At 48.8% G+C, this 18,972-nt stretch overlaps 1 protein-coding gene across 7 annotated transcripts in view; it reads left to right on the forward strand.

The window, feature by feature from the left end:
• Positions 1-18,972, forward strand: part of LOC119433854 (cAMP-specific 3',5'-cyclic phosphodiesterase 4C) — a 595,748-nt gene that overhangs the window by 476,974 nt on the left and 99,802 nt on the right. Inside the window, exon 1 of one of the 7 annotated variants that reach the window (XM_037701131.2) lies at positions 11,669-11,929. The exons of the other annotated variants lie outside the window; for them this stretch is intronic. Within the exon in view, the coding sequence (XP_037557059.1) occupies positions 11,892-11,929 (38 nt within the window). The 5' untranslated portion in view covers positions 11,669-11,891. Of the gene's footprint in view, positions 1-11,668; positions 11,930-18,972 lie in introns of those variants that run through there. 7 annotated transcript variants of the gene reach the window in all.

Raw genomic sequence — 18,972 nt, forward strand, 5'->3', positions numbered from 1 at the left:
TGCTGTTTAACGTGCGTCGCTTGGCGAATATCAATGAACTCTGCGAGTCCGCTTCGTCTGCATCGAATAACATGTTCCATTATTTATGCGCTTCCGAATAATTCGTCACGGTACTGGGACCAGGCGTTCATAACTTTTGCCAGTACGCAGAAAGCAGCAAAAGCGGGGGGAAAGAGGGAAAAAAGAAGAACATAGTGCGAAGTTGCGCAAAACTTTCTTTCTACATCGCGGACAGCGCTTTGTCAAAAGCCCTGAGCGTTTCCGTTTTGGTAACTTTCTTCCGCATGGTAGGATTGTTCGAGCGGCGGAGCGTTTATACGTATAGCCTCGGGAACAAGACGTAACATGCACCAGAGTGCTGTCGCAAACACGCGGCGCTGCCGATAAATCTTGAAAGCGTCCGCGCTTTTTTGCGCTTTTCGCCGCAGCACTTGTTGACAAACAGCTCGCGGTAGCGGTGGCCTTGTGGAGCGTGTACTTTGACTCATTAGTTCGGCGCAGTGTCATCACGAATTTCCGGTTCCATTGCGACATTGTTACGCCGCCTCTGGATCAGGGCGACACTTATTCCGCGAGCAAAGGACCCGTAGTGGCCGCGAAACGTGAATTGCACGTGTTTGTTTGTTTGTTTTTTTTTCAACCTTGGGCGAGTGCTCGTTTTGTTTTGACCCCGCCTGACGAGTTTTCGTCGAACATTGGACTATTGAACGGGTGACACACCTACGTGCGACTCATACCGGATCCGAAGAGAGTGCTGAACACCCTAAGGTGCCTTTTTTCCCGTTACGACGTCCGGAGCCGCCCTCTGCGGACAGCGTTAAACTGGCTGGCTGGAGTAAAAGAACCGGCATAGAGGATAACAGAGAGTAGAGAGTAAAAAAGAACTATTGAAACATTCAAAAGATGCGAGGACGATTCATATGAGGAAGATGAATGCGTGTGAAGTGAGGATTAGAAAAAAATAACGAATGCGGTTACGACCGCCGCGTCAAGGGAATCAGGATAGTACTATCATGGACATCGATCCCAAAATCGGATGTGGACCACGCGTGAATCACAAACTGAGACTACTTTAAAAAGAAGTCTCGCGCTGCTGATCGTTTAGTGGACTTGAAAATCATTGAGAATACCTGAATTTTTTTAATGAACTCGCACTTGAATGACTTCATCCACGATGGTCCTGAAATGTTGATGTGGTCAGCATGAGCTATTTACCGTTTGTGCCTTGATATCCTTGATAAACATGCTTCTAGGACTACCAGCACAAGGCCTTATTACCGACTCGAAGTAGTAGTTTATTGCTTGCGGCGGCCTTCCGATTGTCACGGCTTTGTTAACCAGTTCAACGTGAAGTTAAGCATTCCGATAAAAAGAACTGAACTGTGTTTGCCGGCGATTCGAGAAAGACCTATAAGCGCAGCTGCCGAGCGTAGCGCGAGCCGACAGCAATGCGACAGTGTGCATAAGTTGCTGTGACGACGTTGTCTAGTGTGACAGCTTAATTACTGAATAGAATTTCCTCTGCTGCTTGACGACGCCGGTTTCAACTGGTTTCAGCCGCTCATGCGTTTCACAAGCTCGGACCCCGGTTTCCGTGCCGAACCTGGCTCTAAGCCTCGCCTTGCCAAACACCCTTGAAGAAAAGGACTACAAGGCTGTCGGCTTGGCGACGCGGCCGCAACGTGACGGTTTCGAAACTTTGAGCAACGTGCCGCTCAAGTTAGAAGCACGGAACATTTATCTGTATTGTCTGCATGGTCTGGTAGGCTATTATACGTTAGCCTGGTCGGGCGCACGTCCAAGAACGTTCAGACTGGCTGGGCTACCGACAGCGAACTTCCCTTGACTAGGAAGCCTCAGCATCGAAGCACGCTAGACTTGACGAGTTTGCCCACGTGAAACGTAAATCTGTGGCATTCGTTTGAGTCTACACAGCGCGGAAATCATTGCACGTTCCAGTGATAAACTATTGAACAGAGCCTTTGGGTTATTACCACTGAAAAGGAAAGTTGAGAATACCTTTAGCACGGAATTCCAGACTCACTGAAGCTACCATGTTGTAGCTTGGCGTTCGGGGTCAATTTCGGCCTAATTGTTTGGGGCTGGAAATAAGTAAAAATTCGCTCATTGATTCTTGTCTTTTCCTTACAATGCCTGCTAAAGATCAGTGAAATAATACTCCCGTCGCACAGGTGTTCTCGAACGTGTTTTAGCAAGTGCACGCTATTTACACGTGATTTACATCGCGCACGCTTCATGCTTGAATTGCGCTTGAAAGGGCCATGCACATCGACCTCAACAAAAGTCAAAGCGAACTATGGGACCAGGGTTATACGGCGCGTTCCAGTTCACCAAACTGATTTTAGAAATTATCCTAAGTGACTCTTTCTGATAAATAAATAAATAAATAAATAAATAAATAAATAAATAAATAAATAAATAAATAAATAAATAAATAAATAAATAAATAAATAAATAAATAAATAAATAAATAAATAAATAAATAAATAAATAAATAAATAAATAAATAAATAAATAAATAAATAAATAAATAATCTTCAGATGTAGCAGGTAACTCGATGCCTAATTGAAACATGGAGAGGTATACGTACGTCGTGTCTCATGATGATCGCGCACGCCAGCCTGCACAACAACGTAAGGTTCAACAACTCGGGTACCATCGTGTGCGAAGTTCAAAACTCATATCCACAAGTATACGTTCGGAAGGCGACTCTCGTACAGCCAGCCACGCAACACGGCACGAAACGAGGTGCATCAGTAAATAAACCTTGCGCTCGGTTTGTATGCACACAGAAAACCAGCGCCAATCTCAAGCTCTTAGGGTTGCAGAAAAAAAAAACATACTGTACAATGTAAACAAGAACTTCACATTCCTGTTCTTAAAAAAAATGTAGTGACACTAGCCATAACCAACTAACTCTGTTTAATAAAGTTTCGGAGCCGGCCTTGGTTTGTCGCGCACAGTCCAATAGCAGCGTCGTGTGAAAGGATCCGTCTGGTGCGTCGCGACGTCTGGGCTTCCAAATCTCTTCGCACCAAGAAATACTTGTCGTGCGCCCCACGAGGATGTCTCGGATGGCCTAACGTTGGCGTTCGTAACTTTCTCTTTTTTTTTTTTTTTTTTTGCGCAGTCCGTCTGGCCAGTCTTCAACGAGAAATCTTTTCCGTAAACAGCTGCCTCCCCTCTCTCTGCTCGCAACCCTTCAACGCCTCACTCACTTCCTGCGGCGAAAACATCTTGCAGTGTTTACCTACGATGAAGCTCAGGTTCCACTGGGCGCGGACGAAGGATTTCTTTTGAAACGAAATCGTTTACTGTGACAAACTAGACTTCGAGTTCACACGTGTAATGTGAAAGGATAGTATTTAGATGGCCCGGCCGAGGGATTGCGCGAAGTAGGCTGTTTGCTTTGCTCTAAAGGCCAGTACTTTTTTCTTTTTCTCAGATCCATGGTTGTCGGACGTAGAGTACTTACGTTTTAGGCAAACTTCGAACCTCGCGGATTGAGTTCATGCTGCCTTCTTCTAACTATTTGTTTTGATTTGGCGGAAACCAAGAATATATATGTTGGCAACTTGCAGGCTCTGATTGGCTTTGTTGCCGTTGCTTTTGAAGACAGCGCCAAACTGGCCACTGTAAGCTTGGAATAGTCACGTCTTACAAGCCTGCCCATTTCGATGACTTTTCGTAGCATTCTCTAAACTTTCTATGGGCAGCTAGCTAATATTAACAAAATGTTCGCCGTGGTGGCTATACAATAACGAAATTCTTTTTTCTAAGTTTGCGCCCACCAAAGCGCGCCGTGTAGATAGGAAAGGTCGTCCTATTGCTCATGAAAGGACGGCCTGACATGATCTTTCGGCACTTCCGAGATGCTCCGCAGTGGTCGCGGCATTTCACGCCAATCCGCAAGCATACCACGTGCTCTAGCGAATACTAGCGTGACGTCATATAAACTGGAAATGTCTCAAGTTTCTTCGAGTGACGGAAATTGGAAACATACAATGCATCACTTACGCACACCGGGCTTCGAAGACATGTGACTGCTGTACGCCGCATTGTTCCAGCCGTATTTTCTTCATGTCAAGGCTTGTCTTTAAAGCGCGCGCAATCACAACGCGCGTTTGGTTTTTGCCGCGGTATTCGTTTTTCAGTCTGCTAGGCTTTTGGCAGATATTGATCGTGTTTTTATACAGAAGCTCTTCCCTGTTGTAACCTTCTTTTCACTGCTAATGGGCATGCGGACGTTCGGCGCCGTGTCATAAAAGCGTCTTGCTTGCTCTCTTGTTGATTAAATTAATTTGACGTTCATGGAAATGTTTTTAACGCTAGTCGCAGGCCTTTCTGCAACATTTTGCTCGTTAGATGATTTTCAGTGAGGCTGACGAAGAATAGTCAATCGGTGAATATTAACGCGTAGTTGTGTTCAGTCTGCTTCTCGCTTCTTCATTTTGAGTGTTGTCGTGGGAAAGTATAGTTAGCGTCGCATAACGAACATGAGTGCTCTTAAGGGAAAGCTTTACCTAGGATCAACCTCCGATTTTCCTACTGACATATATGTGGTTTTCTTTTTTGATGCAACAAACCTTGTAGAATTCGGTTCAGTGGTTGTCGAGCAAAGGGACTTCTCCGTTCCCATGTACTTAGATAGGAGCTCCAGAGGTAAAGAGTAAGGACGGGTGCACAGCGCCAAGTAAGAATCGACAGTTAAAGTTAGCTATTTATCCTTCAAACACTGCTTTGCTCTGATTTGGCAACAGAGTTACCACTGGCCGCTCCAAGACGTTGTCCTCGACAAGGCTTGAAGGTGTACCGCAATCCATGTGCTTGGACGGCTTCCTTGAACATACTTGGCCATGGCCTAGTGTACTACAACCTAGCCGTTTCAGCCCGTGCTAACGAGATATGTACCGGCCGTTCTTTATGCAACATCCACAAAAGCTGCAGTTGTGACAGGAATAGAATCGTAATTACAGCCGCTTCTGAATGTTCGCGTGGGGAGAAAGCGTCGCGTGGTCATGTCCCGACCATGACGTCACGCTGAGGGGCGTGAGCGTACGTGACGTGCCGGCTCCGGCAGACGTCACGGCTCGCTGCACCGATCGGCGCGCATAGCCGTAGATGTGTCCGCTGCCCTAATTTCCGTGTCGATAGCTGGGGTGGAAGTATGCAGCAGTTAAAAATTCCCGGCCCCTAATGGCGTAGTTCTGCGCCGTTGTGCGTCCTCGAGATGTCTTGAGTGTTCTCTCGTTGCACGTAGTGCTACTGCTGTATACAGCCGAGTGGCCTCTCCTCTTTCAGAGCTCACTGAATGGCTGCTTGAGACGCAGCCCTCCTTTTCCTTACCTGAAATACTCGGGTTTCGCCACGGGCAGGCGTCCTGCTTTGTACGCCACAGCGTCCACATGCCAGCCGCGATTCACGACCTTCGGGGAGATGCGCTCTGAGTGGAGCGGCAGTGCGAGGTCACCTCTCGTTTTCTCATGAGGGGGCGAGAACATCGCCGAGAGAGAGACAGAGACTTCTATATATACTAACTTACCGAAAGACTTGATTCGATGCGTCGCTCCTGAGGTGGTGGTTCGGATGAGTTGTATTTTATTGCGCTACAGGAGGGCGTTCACAGCTCACAGACGTGTTTCGAACGTTCTGCAGACGTTATTTTTTCGAAAGACGAACTAAGAGGTCATATTCTGTGTTGTTAACCGCGAGCCGTCTTTTGTCAAAAGCTATGAACAGTTAAATAAGGAAAATAAATAGAAAGACTTTAGCAATCTTATGCAAACTCTTAGTTAGCATGCACCAGGCGCAGCGTCAGCCGTTAAAAAAGAAACCCTACAAGCCCGCTAGCACTCCCAAAAAAATATATATATACTTACCTGATGCTGAGGCCTTTACCGAAATCACCCAAGTCTCTATAAGTTTACGTGAATGTCGTTAGAAGGCGCTCTGTGGTTGCCAAGGCGCCAGCTCGCTCCACCGAGGTTCATTGCAACTTGGTAATTAATCACAGCCTTTAGGGTTCTGCACGCACTTTATGGGTCTCAACAGTATGTTCCCAAGGTCTACTCGGTTCCTGCGAAGCGTCACTTCGATACGTCTTCTCGTCTCCTTGTGGCGATCACCTCTCACAGGCGAACCGCACTAAGTATCCACAACCAAACACAAAGCCAAGAGAGGCGGTATCTGTTGATGCGTACGCAGACGCACTCCCTTCTGTCCCCACACTTCAAACACTGCATACAGGCTTTGCCTGCCAAATCTGCTTGCATGGCATGTGTCGGATTACCGGACAATGCTCACAGTTCTGTTGGCTTATCCGGGGAGCTGTCCCGCTATCACACACGAGCCTGGCCAAACTTGCCCTCACTCGTGGGCCTGCTACACCCCTTGAGGAGCGGCTGGCGGACTCCTCCCACGACTACGTGAAAGTCATGACCGAGTTGAAAACAACAGTTTGGCAGACAACAACTAGGGCTAAGCGGGCGAACTATGACCGGGATTTTTTGCAACAAATTTTATTGTTTCGCTCTCCATAAGCGTGGATGTGCTTCTAACACCTGACGAGGTCACGTGTACACGTGGCACGCTTTTACCGAAGGCGATGACCCAAACTGGTCGGGACCATTAGAAGGCAGATCTTAGATCGAAGTGCTCGTAAAAATGGATTCTGTAATAAGAGCCGGTCGCGCACAGCCCTGTGTCTTCTTACGACGTGGTTTTGAAGTATACGCAGCTAATTGGCAAGGAAGAGCGCGTTTCCCCAAGTCGCGCGCGAGGGTCGTGGGAGAAGGAAACGTTGCAGGGGGGGCCTTCTATAGGTGTCGATTCTCCGTGACCAGACTTCGAAAGGCGGCCGGGCCTCGAGCTGTGTCAGGCCGCGAGGAGCTCCGCGCTTCGCCCTTCAGCGCGATGGCGTCGTAGGCTGCTGACGTCTTAACTGTGGACGTACTAGAAGCCCTACACCCGTCTCAGAAGCCATCAGGCGTCGACGCGAACGTGCGGCGGATGCCTGATGACCGTCGCGCGGTTTTTTTGTGTGTGTGTATCGTGCTCATTTCTGCTTTCCCCTTTGATTCTAGTCGTTGTTTGGCTTTCACGAGCGCAACTCGTTCTCTGTCGTCCTTTCTTCGTTTCGTGATTGGTTGGTTTCGGGTTACCGCGCGTCCCCTTCCTCCCCCTCTGAAAGGAGAGTGACCGGTGGACTCGCTATTAGCTCCGGAACTAGTACACTATACCCGACTTCGCTGGCGTCAATACAACTTCGATCCCTCCTCCTGTTGGCGTCGCGCTTCACAACATCGGGGCAACTCGGCTCCGAGAAACCATAAAAGTATTTCACCTCCGCTTGCTATGCTGCCGACAGGAGGTGTCACACTCTCGGTTGAAGATCGATTTTTATACCGGGTGGTCAAGTGAAATTCCCTTTACTGCAAAACTCGAACTCCCCAGCTGAGAAGGGCTACTGACCAGTGCAACTGACCAGTGCAACCGACCATTGCTTTCACTGCCGAACCAGCGCGAATACGTTGCAGGATCGCGGTAAGTAGAGGATACGCTTTGCCATCGTCAAAAGTCTGGGGCAAACGAGAGGTGCGAGGTGAAATAGTCCAAGGGGGGGATACGAGAAACTGTTTGTGAGAGAGATTGACGACATTTTGCTTGCTGTTACTGTGGAATAAAGTAACTTGAACCTGGCTTGCCTCTTTTCGAGCGTGTACTAAGTGAATGTGTAAGCGAGACGTACGACCCTTTAGTAAACGTCATAGTGCATATGAGTTTATACTGCCTTGTACTGTCAAGGAAAACAAAAGTAAAGCAGACAGCTGGTGATGTTCAATAAAATAGCTGATTGCTATATCAACGTCCTAGTCGTCTTGTCCAGGGGGCGCCAGTGCACAGATTTTTGCTTAAGTTCTGCACGTATCTCGGGTTCAAGTCTCTTGTGAAAGGTCTGTAAGATGACAGGGTTTCACCAAGCTTGCGACAATTGGCGCGTAATTTCACGAGGAATGCGGATATTGTCGCTGTGTTATCTTCCGATCTGCGACACGATAAGACACTCGTGTAACTGACGTTGACGCATTTCCTAGTTGACTGTTGTTGTGGATCTCTGTCTCTATGGTTCCATGATTTCAATATTTGTAACGGCTCGTAACGCTCTTTGGTTGCTATTTGTTGAACCAACGGACCTAGCCTGCGGTATCGTGATGTACCACAGGGAACACCATACGAACCGTTGAGAACGCTTTGCACCGAGTGTGTTTGTGTGCGCGTATGCACTGGGAAGAGAACATGTTTTGTAAGGAAGAGCAGGGAGATCGTCTTAAGGTACACAGCTCTAGCCAACTGCACCGCACGGAATGAAGGTGAAAAGGGTTAGAGAAAGAGAGACCGAGAAGGATACGATGGTTGCTGACGAGTACAGTTAAGAGGCTTGTTGTCATATACACGATTTGCTGACGTCTCCTCTTACAAACAGTTCTACCGTAAAGTTGCTGTGTGTGTGTGTGTGTGTGTGTGTGTGTGTGTGTGTGTGTGTGTGTGTGTGTGTGTGTGTGTGTGTGTGTGTGTGTGTGTGTGTGGTGTGTGTGTGTGTGTGTGTGTGTGTGTGTGTGTGTGTGTGTGTGTGTGTGTGTTGTGTGTGTGTGTGCGTGCGTGTGTTCGTGCGTGCGTGCGTGCGTGCGTGCGTGCGTGCGTGCGTGCGTGCGTGCGTGCGTGCGTGCGTGCGTGCGTGCGTGCGCGCGCGCGCGCGTTCGTTCGTTCGTTCGTTCGTTCGTTCGTTCGTTCGTTCGTTCGTTCGTTTAATGTTTGGAAGTCAGGGAGAGATGGTGATTTAGAAGCCTCTAGAGATACTGCAGAAGCCTGTGTGGCTGGTATTCAGCTTCCTGCATAAATAAATAACGCGCGAAGATTCGCATGGCGGTTCGCGATGACGTCCGCCGACGCTATTAAAGCAGTTACGTAACAAGCGCAAGCATACGCGACATAAAAAAAAAATCGCCTTGCGGCAGGGGTCCAACATTCTTTGGCGAAAACAAGGGCAGAAGAGCCGCTCAAAAGCGCAGAAGGCAAAGCACGGACACACAACTGCATGGCTCTTCTTCCTCCCGCGGCGCAGGCTAAGATAATGAAACACAACTAAGCGGACCTGCCTCTGAGAAAGTGCGCGTTTCGCGACCTGTTGCGCGACTGCTCCGCACTGCACTCGCCTCTCTCTCTCTCTCTATTCTCTTGCGCCGCGATCCGCATTCCCCCGCGAAACTTATCCTCAACCATCCCTGCTTCCTCCTCCACCGCCTAATCGTCGCCGGCGCGCGGACCCCTAAAGCTTGCACACGGAACGACCTTGCCCCCTATTCGTATTCCTCGCAACGTTCTGCAGGCTTCGCGCTCGGCTGTCGGCGGGGATGACCTTGCCGGCCGCGCGTCCATCGTCTCTCTTTTTATCGTAGTGCCTCTCTTCATATTATTCGTGCTTTCCCGTCTTTCTATTTTGCCTTCTGTTCCTTCATCCTTGCTACTGCCTCTAACTTTCTTCCTCGTCTAGTTTGTCCATATTCCTATACGCCACCTTGTTTCCGCTTTTGTGCGCCGAGTAGTTCACGCTTATACGAGCTGACGCAAATACCGTGCAGTGATGGTGGGCCTAGAGCTTGTGGCAGCAGCTAGTCTCAGGCCTGATGCGCGCGACTATACTAGATTTGCGAGCACGCTCCACGGCTGGAGTGCCTGTCATGATAGCCAAAGCGCTGGCTAATCGCTAAGAGCTGCTCGAGGTTGCGGGTTCGATTCCAGGCAGCAGCGGCCGCATTCTGATTTGAGCGCAATGCAAAATCTCTCGTGTACGTGCTTTGCCTGCTGGTTAGAGAACACCCTGGCGGTCAAAATTAATCCGGCGCTATTCGCTACGGCGTTTCTCGTGGCCACTTTGTTGCGTTGGGATGTCGAACCCAAGGAACAAGTCAGTCAGTCAATTGCGGCTGCTCGACATAAATGCAAGTCACCGGTCGGGTGATTGGCTATTCGTTCACGACGCTGAGATATAACTGGGCCATAGCAACTGAGCGTTGCGCTTTGTTATTTGCTCCGTGATCCTATAATAAATGCGATAGCTCTAATCGCGCTTGTTGTGCAATTCCCTTCGTGTGCAAGATCGCTGCAATACCTTCGACGGGGGTGTTACAGCGAGAGGGCATTGCTATCGGCCTCTCTGAGTTTGTGCATCTGTATGTCTGTTGTGACGATTCATTCAATTTTGCGTTCTATTATTCGCGTCACCGAGTGAGCGATTTATAGGCGATAACGGCGACGTGTCCAAACCCCCGTGACGAAATTCGAAAGGAATGGAAAATGAAGGGCACCGTTGCTACATGTGGCCACCGGATGACGGCACTCTGTCCCGCCTCGGCTGCTTTCGGAAGAAATCCAGCCTGACGCGTCTGCTTCTTTAGTCTTTTGTAGATTTTTCCCTCTGGTTCTATGAACTTCTTATCAGCTTTATCGCCGAGTGGCTGATCTCGGCGATAAGGGTGATAAAAAATGATAAGGTCGTGGCTTGGTGCTACCTTATGACTGAGAGCAAGAAGGATGGAAAATGAAAATTGGATGTTTCAGCCTGTGCACGTGGCAATGTATAAGAACGGCTAGCTGGTAATCGGTATTGAGACGACTGCAGCGCAGAATTAGGCGAATGACGAATAACAGGGATAGACACAAGCCGACTTCCAACTAAAGGTTTATTTTCGGGAGGAAACCCTCGATCGCCAGTGTAGCGTGACACCAGTGTAGCGCAACATGTGACGTTCCTTTGCAGATATTGCTGCTGTGGTCTCCGTACTGCGACGTCGGTCTCTCCCAAAAGCTCTTACCTGCAATGATGGTCCGTACATAGTGTTATGCAAATTCACCGAAATCGAACCAGTCGTCGATCCGGCGTTGTCTACGATACCGCCCTCCTTCGACATCGTACGCGTCGTGAGACTTGAGCCGTACGTCACGGCCACCTCTGTTCTGTCCAGAAAAGTACCGAGTCGGTGCTCTCCTCCCTGAAGGTATCGCGTCGCAGGACCAGTACTGTCGGTCGGACGACAGCGACGAAGAGGCCATATGCACGCCAGAGCTTTGTATCCGTTACTTCTGTTGATGATCTTTATAACCGTGTAAATAATTGTAAATATACACTATTCTCGCGAAAATATTCAGTTGTTTGTTTTGCCTTTGTGTAGTGCGATGCTTGCCATTGTTAATTTGTTGCTCACATACCTCGCGACTCGCGGTCGTGTGATCATAAATCTCTGTGTACCTGTGAAGCTGAAAATAAACCTATAAGCCTTTATTGGAAGATAGCGTTTGTCGTCCATTTCGGCGCTGTAGTCGCCTTCCTTGCATGCGGACAGTTGTTCGGCTCTCTAGGTCGTGATCATGCTAACGCGGGCTCTAGAAATCCGAGACTATGCACGCTTTTAGCGAGCACAGCTAACTCTAGCCGTTTCACGTGAGCAAAGGGTACTCGTGGACTTGCATATCTCTCTCCCCTCTATCGCTTCTTCCTCTCCTGCAACGATGGACGCGAGAGAGAGAGAGAGAGCGAGAGAGAGAGGCGCAGCGATATCTCTGCAGAACTCGCCGGTGCCGCACAGGCACGCGCAGAGGGCATAGCGTGGCACATTCGTCGTTCAGGTCGCCGGAGCGGGAAAACTGGAAAGTTGTCAGCGCGGCGTGAAATGAGAAACTGGCTTTCTGTGCGCGTGCGCTGCCCGCGAGCTGTTATTCCGCTTGTGCGAGCCGTCGTCGCCGCCGATACGCTCGCGGTCTTTTTTCTCGCGCGAGTGTGTGCGTCGGTCGTCGACGAAAGTGGAGGGGCATCATGCCGGACTTTGGTGGCTTTTTGCGTCCCCTCAGAACGTGAGTATCGACTTTTTTTTTTTTTTAGAGTTGATATATTTGCCCTGAGAATTAATGAAAAAATAAATGGACACATCGGACTATGATTGTCTCGAAGTCAAGCGATAGCTGCCCGGTAGAGCTGCTGAGATGTACTGCTGGGAACACTTACTGATTAGCTGTTTGGTTAATGGGTGAGTTTGTATTCCATGACGTTTTCTTGAATTAGAGCAACTCAGAATGAGTCAAGGCAACAAGCCGAACCAGAAAAAACGGAGGCGGACGCTGTCTTGTCTCCTTCACACTTTCTGAGTTAATTCATTTGCAAGATGTGCATAAGTGTGTATCCGCATAACCTTTTCACTACTCCTTGCGGCTTCTTAGCGGCAGCTGGCAGTGCTGTAATCTTTCTCTCTCTCTCTCTCTCTCTCTCTCTCTCTCTCTCTGCTTCCCGAATATATACAATATGATGCGAAGCCATACAGACGATGCGAGATGCTATTCATCTGCTTATTATGGGAGAACGTATAAGTTTCGCAAATTTGTATCTCTCTCTCCCTTCCCCTTCACACGCACGTCTCAGTTTTTGGCATAGAAAAACGGCTCTAGCGCATCAATCGTAAAAATCAATCACCCTATAGGGCAGTGTCCCGCGGTTCGTACAGGCGACGCACGGCATTTATAACGCGGCTTCAGTCGCTCCACTTTTACGCCTCGCGTAGTTATTTTACCGCGCTCAGTTCCCCCAGCATCACCGCTTGCCACTTCTTCCAGCCGGCCTGACAAATTGGTTTCGAGAAGGGAACGATTTATCTCTGGCGCGTGTAGACGAGAACCCCATACGTGTAAAGAACTTGGCCATTCCAGGTGCGACGCTTGGCCACTCTATTTCTCTATTCACTATTTCATCTGCCTTCGGTTTTATGTCTCTATGTACGCTTTGCAGGCTGTCAGAGAGAGAGAGAAAAGAAAAGCGAAGGAAAGACAGGGAGGTTAGCCAGTGTAAGTACCGGTGGGCTACCATGTGCAGGGGAAAGGGCTAAAGGAAATAAAACGTGATAGAAGACACAAATTAAAAAAAAGTAAAATGAGAAAGATAACGCATGCAGGCTGTCAGGCTTGTTGCATCACCGATTGGGACACGCCTCAGTATCGAGCAAGTTGCGGGAATGGCCGCTTGCAAAGGTGCCGATCAGTATGGCGTTCGGCAGCAGAGCGTGAAGTCGCGGTTTATTGTAAACCTTTAAGTTGAGCAAGTATTTTGAGTATTGTCACAACTCTTCCCGCCATTTTATTTTCATGAACAATTGTTGCACAACATTCGGTTGTAGAGCGATAACAAGAGACCAAAGCGAGAATATAAGAGCGATAAGATGCCATCGAGGCTGCTGTGAGGCTTATTGATATTGAGCTTTTTTCTTCTTTTTGCCCGTTTTTGTTCTTGGCGGTCACGACTTCTTTCATAGATTAGAACGTATGGCGGTGATTATCTCAAAAGACATTTGTCAATTTGTCTACGGCAGTAATTACGTGTTACCTGATATTTGATCGCGTTAACGGTGTGCGAGGCCGTTTTTGTTTGTTCGTTCCTTTTCTATTTCTTTTTCTTTGACACCGGTACGTTGATATTAGTGAGATAGCTTGCTGTAACGACATCATTAGAAGCAAGCATTCTGCTTCTTGGGTGATTGAATACTATTTTGGCACGCGTGCGGTGTATGGACGTCAATCGCAATCTTCGCTTGTTTGAATGTGAACTTCGTGTCAGCGCCGACACGGGAAGGTTAAACGGAAGGGCGAGGACCTGGGCTGTGCGAGAGGACTCGCTATCCACTATACAGTTAGTCGTGGCGTGAACAGAGCCTCGCCTTGCTCGATTTTCTTGCTTTATATCTTTCCAACTGCTTCAATTAGAAAACATAATAGGCTCCGATTAATTCAGCTATACTCGCGTTCTGCATTTCTTACGCTATACTTCTCATAGTCGCAACGACGTTCTCGACAGTTTGTTCTCGACAGCTCGCTCTAAGAATAATGCAACCGTATGAAAACTTATGGGAAAGGCTGCTGCTCTTTCGTATCTGGAGGGTGAACGAAGCTATCACTTTCGTCTCTACTTGCACTCGGGTGTATTTTCATTAAAAGCCCTTGAGTCGAGCATGAAATGCAAGCCTCTGTCCAGTGTTTATAATGAGGCTGTGATGAGTGTGCTGAGCTGTGATATCCACAACTTAAGTCATCGTGTTGCATGTACTACAGTGTGTCAGCGTTTCAGCCAACACCCACGATTGTAACGCGTAAAACGGACAGTCGGAGTTCTTTATTCGATCCTCCACACCTGACCTTTTCACACCTGCTTAGATTAAATGTGTGCTCTAAGAATATACTTATAATGGTACGGTGTGAGCGTACGATGTGCCAATTCTGCAAATCCAGACGCGGGCACCTAGCTGTCTAGCGCGGCGTTCAGACTGCAATGCCACTGACGTTATCTTTACGCGTTTTTACCTCACATAACGCTCTTAGGGCCTTAAATCTAAACGGTTTATACTCATTTCACTTGACACTCGATGTTCTGCTTGTACTTCACATTGTTCTGGACTCATTAAAGCAATTGCGATGTCTGACGTTCGCGAGCGTCCATAAACACTTGTGTGAAATTTTTGCAACAGTTTACCCGTCGGGATGTTTTTAAAGTATGACTGCATTTGACATTGAATCAATATACCGACACAACGTATCGCCACCGTCGAAACGAGTTATATGTATGAGGCGTGTACCGCGACGGGACTCTTCTTTCGCGCTTCCTTAAGAACACTTGGCGCCGTCTAGCGGAGATGCCGCGATGCCTCCGAAATGCATGGCGCGCCAGTGCATGCGAACGCCGAGAAACGCGTAATGCGACAACCGGGCTCCTCTCTCGCGCTTCTTTCTAGACACGCTGCGCCATCTCGTGGCGCTGCCGAGATGTCTGCGCGTGGCCTCCAAGGAAAGAGGCGTGCGTGGCCCGCCGGTGCCTGCGAACGACGAGCATCGTTCCTTCGTTTGCCACACACCTAGTGGCACATACTCAGTGGCCCAAGTTGACGAGAGGTTCATTGAAGAGTGTACATACCTATTGCATTCATGGCGCAGCTCGCTAAAGCGTTGGCGTGAAAGATGTTCATTGAAAAACGGCACATGCCCAGTCAATTTGTGGCGCAGCCTGCTAAAGTACGTATCGGGTTGCTGTCCTTGAGGAACCTTTATGACGTGCGTTGGATTCCGCCGAACATGGAATAAATTTAATGGATTCTTTTTGTCATTATAGAGCGGCATATTCCCAGTGGCAATTACCTATAGTTACCCAAGTTGGCGTCAAAGACGTTCGTTGAAGAGGGACGCGCACCTACTGGCACGTACCCGATGACCCAAGTTGGGATAAAGAGTCACCTACTCACGTCAATAGTAACATCACATCACCGAGTGGTGATGTCGGCGTCAAGTCGGCGTCAAAGAATTTCTTCGGACAGCGGTACCTACTCAGTCATCTACAGTGGCCAATGTCGGGGCGAAAGAGGGCGGCACGTATGTACGCATTGCCACATACTCAGTGACCCGAAGTTGGACCGACGGTTGGTTTCGAAGCCTGTTCCCTCGGCACAGCAGCGCGATGCTCGACCCATTCGACCACGAACCACCCTGTGGCCCAGCTAGGAGGGAAAACGGTTAGATACAAACATAGATAATTCCCGGAAAGTACGGGAAGTACCCTAAGAAAGCTTAGGCATTAAAGCGATATTTATAGAAAGAGTGAAGCTCTTTGCGAGGCCCTCCTCTTGAGGGTTCAAGCCCCGAACGTCTCTGTGCACGACGCTCTCACTCTGCTCGTTAGCCAGAGTGGGAGCGGGTGGAACAAGCCACTTGACCCCGGCTCACTTCACTTCCGGTTTCCGTCAAAGAATTCTCCTCTCCCTCTGCGTGCTTATCGCACGTACGTGGGAGCTCGCGCGATGCGACCGTGATCTCGGAGTAACTCGGGCTCTCCACGCTTCGAAAGCGCGGTTTTCGTTCTCAATATCGTGTAGTGTAGCCCAAGGCTCTCGGTAGTGTTATAACGTCGAGAGCTAGGCCGTTCGTGAAGTTTTCTCGATTTCGAATCGCCTTTAACCGTACAACGACATTAACCGAACGCGTCCTCAATTTTGCGCTCGTTTCGTTTGAGACGTTGATCGATTGAGTTGTTAGTAGTCGCTTTATATATCTATAATTTGAGCTAATGTATGGGTAGACACTCTATTGAATGCTTACAGACATCATTGAGCATGTTTCCCCATAACTCCCTCTCTTTTCTGTGCGTAATGTACAGACGTGATAAAGACTAATACTTGAAAGTCCAAGGCCAACGCTTCATATGAATTATAGGAATTACGTAGAGACACTCTGTGGAGACTGTACAGACTCCGTAGTTAAAACCCCTTGTACTTTCTATAAAGTGGAAAACATGAACTTTGGAAAGAGTTGGGAGTGACAATTTGTAAACTGAAACACTTGCAAAAAAGCCTAGTGCGTAACTTCTTTCTCTCTATCTTGCTCCGCGAGGAAGCGCTGTTCCTTCTCGATATTTTGTTCTGTTCTCCACGTGAACCCACTTCCCGATCTCACTTTGTCTCGTCATCGCCCCCGGTGCTGTTTTTAAACGACCTCCCGGCAGCTCGCCTCGCTTCGTCCGCTACGTGTGCGACGTCGATGCGGTGAGAGATGCGCGTTGGTTTAACATGTGCTCCAAATTTGGATCGGCGCCAGAGGAAGAAGAGAGGCGCCCACCCGCCCTCCCCTCGAGCCACGTGCATCGAGGAAAACAACTCTGCCGCGTTCCGCTCGTTACTTCTCTCCGAGAAGCACATACACGCGGCGGTCATTTAAACGCGTTGCTCCGCTTCTTGAGGAGACGTGCACTGGGTGATGGACTTCCACATCCGATTATCAAAACAATCCTTGACTGGAAGCTGTTTCTCGACTCCACGGATGGATGGTTATTACGATAATCTCATTCGGAGTAGCGGCTGATGCCACCGAGCCCGTTAGTTTTACTGTTCTTCTGCTCCCACCGTACCTCAAGACCGAAACGAATTCGTTCACAGGGTAGTTGTTAGATTATTCTTGAGGATCGAGTTTGTGCAGCGCAAATGGGCAAGACATAAAAGAACACAGGTGACGTTGACGTCTACGTCGGTTGTGTTCCTTTATGTCCTGTCCATTTGCGCTGCACAAACTCAGTCCTCGAGACTCATCGCTCGTGTTAACGAACCATACGAGCTGATCGAAACGTATTGCCCTAAGCGCTTATGTCTTATCATTATGTGGGTTTCCTGCCCTTATGCCACCAATAATGCGGTCGTATTTTACTATTCTTCACCAGAGATTCGTTAAAATGTGCACTGTCATAATTAAAGCCCAAGTACTCGGGCATGATAGCTCATTTACTTTTGTATGGATGCTGCCGCATGCTAACAAAATATGTCCTATGATCTTATGCGCTATTTCCACACTATAAGCGCACATTGCGGTGGAAGTGTTGAGAGTGCACATTAGGCACTTTGCCCGGGCCTGTTCCCATCATCTGGCAACACTACCGTCAGAAAGGCCGCAGGCTTCATTTTGCACTCTGATTTCGGAGTATTACCCTCGCCTTCCATCAGGCTTCTACCCCGCAACTAAGCCATCGATTCCTCCATGGTGTTTGGATCGACCTTCAGTGCACCTCACCGTACCAGGAATCAGAAAGAAATCTGAGCTGTCATCACCTGCTTTTAAACAACTCACTCTGCTCCTTTTGCACGAAAGCTACGCCGACCACGTACATATTTATACTGACGGATCGGCAGCTCTCCAGTGTTCCTCTGGAGCCGTGGTATTCCCAGCGAAAGCCATCACCATCAGTTTCAAGACGTGTCACCCAACGACATCGACGGCTGCGGAACATGCAGCTCCTTGCGCTGCACTTCGTCTCGTCAGCCAAGAACAACCTCGAAGATGGTCAATATTTAGTGACTCGAAGGCAGCACTGCAGTCTTTGCTATCAGCCCTGCGACGTGGACCACACGAACAACTGGTATTCGGGATTAGAGAACTAATCCATGCCTTGACTGAGAAAGGACACCACGTGACATTTCAGTGGCTTCCAAGTCACTGCGGCGTCATAGGAAACGAACACGCCGATAACGCTGCTCGGTCGGCTCTTCAAGGCGACGAAGAGGAACCAATACCGCTATCAAGGACAGATGCCGCTAGAAAACTTCGAATGCTCACCCGGGATATCGCGTTCTGCCTGTGGAACGCAGGAAGTTTTCAAAGCAACCGGCTGCACAACTTAGACTCCTCTCTACGCCTTTGCATCCCAGCTGGACTCTGCCGTCGAGAAGCTACCCTACTTTTTCGAATATGGCTAGTAGTGGCTTTTACTAAGTCTTTTGTTTTCAGAATCGAATGCGCCGACGACGCCACGTGTGATGACTGTGGTAGCGAGGAGACTCTTCAGCACCTTCTCTGTGATTGTCCTCGCTACACTTTACAGAGACGATCGCTCGTACACGCGATAGCGCGTTTTGACCAAAGACCTCCAACAGAGGAACTTATTTTAGAATGCCGACATCACAAGCCATCGCAGCGGAGGGCGACGAGGGCACTGCTGCAATTGTTAAGGGACGAGCGGCTGTAGCCCGGACAGATGTGCTTATAGTGATGCAAGTGCAACTGTGCTGTGCCACCTGTGGCCGATTGTGATTGTGTATCTGTGCTCCTTTCTTTCTCTATCTCTACTTTCCTGTCACTTTACCTCCCCCCTCTCCCCGGCGTAGGGTAGCAAACCGGATCTTCCCATCTGACTAACCTCCCTGCCTTTCCCCTTTGTTCTGTCTCTCTCTCTCCACACTATAAGCATGTGTAATCGCATGCATACATACGGCAATAATGTGCACCGAGTGGTGTACAGTGTGGTCCCACGACAGAAGACGTGTGCTTCGGTAACGATCCTGGGTGATTTCTACGTTAAGCAGCCCGGAGTTTTCTATAAAACATTACTG

The sequence above is a fragment of the Dermacentor silvarum genome, chromosome 11 (assembly GCF_013339745.2).
Source record: "Dermacentor silvarum isolate Dsil-2018 chromosome 11, BIME_Dsil_1.4, whole genome shotgun sequence".
NCBI lineage: Eukaryota > Metazoa > Arthropoda > Arachnida > Ixodida > Ixodidae > Dermacentor > Dermacentor silvarum.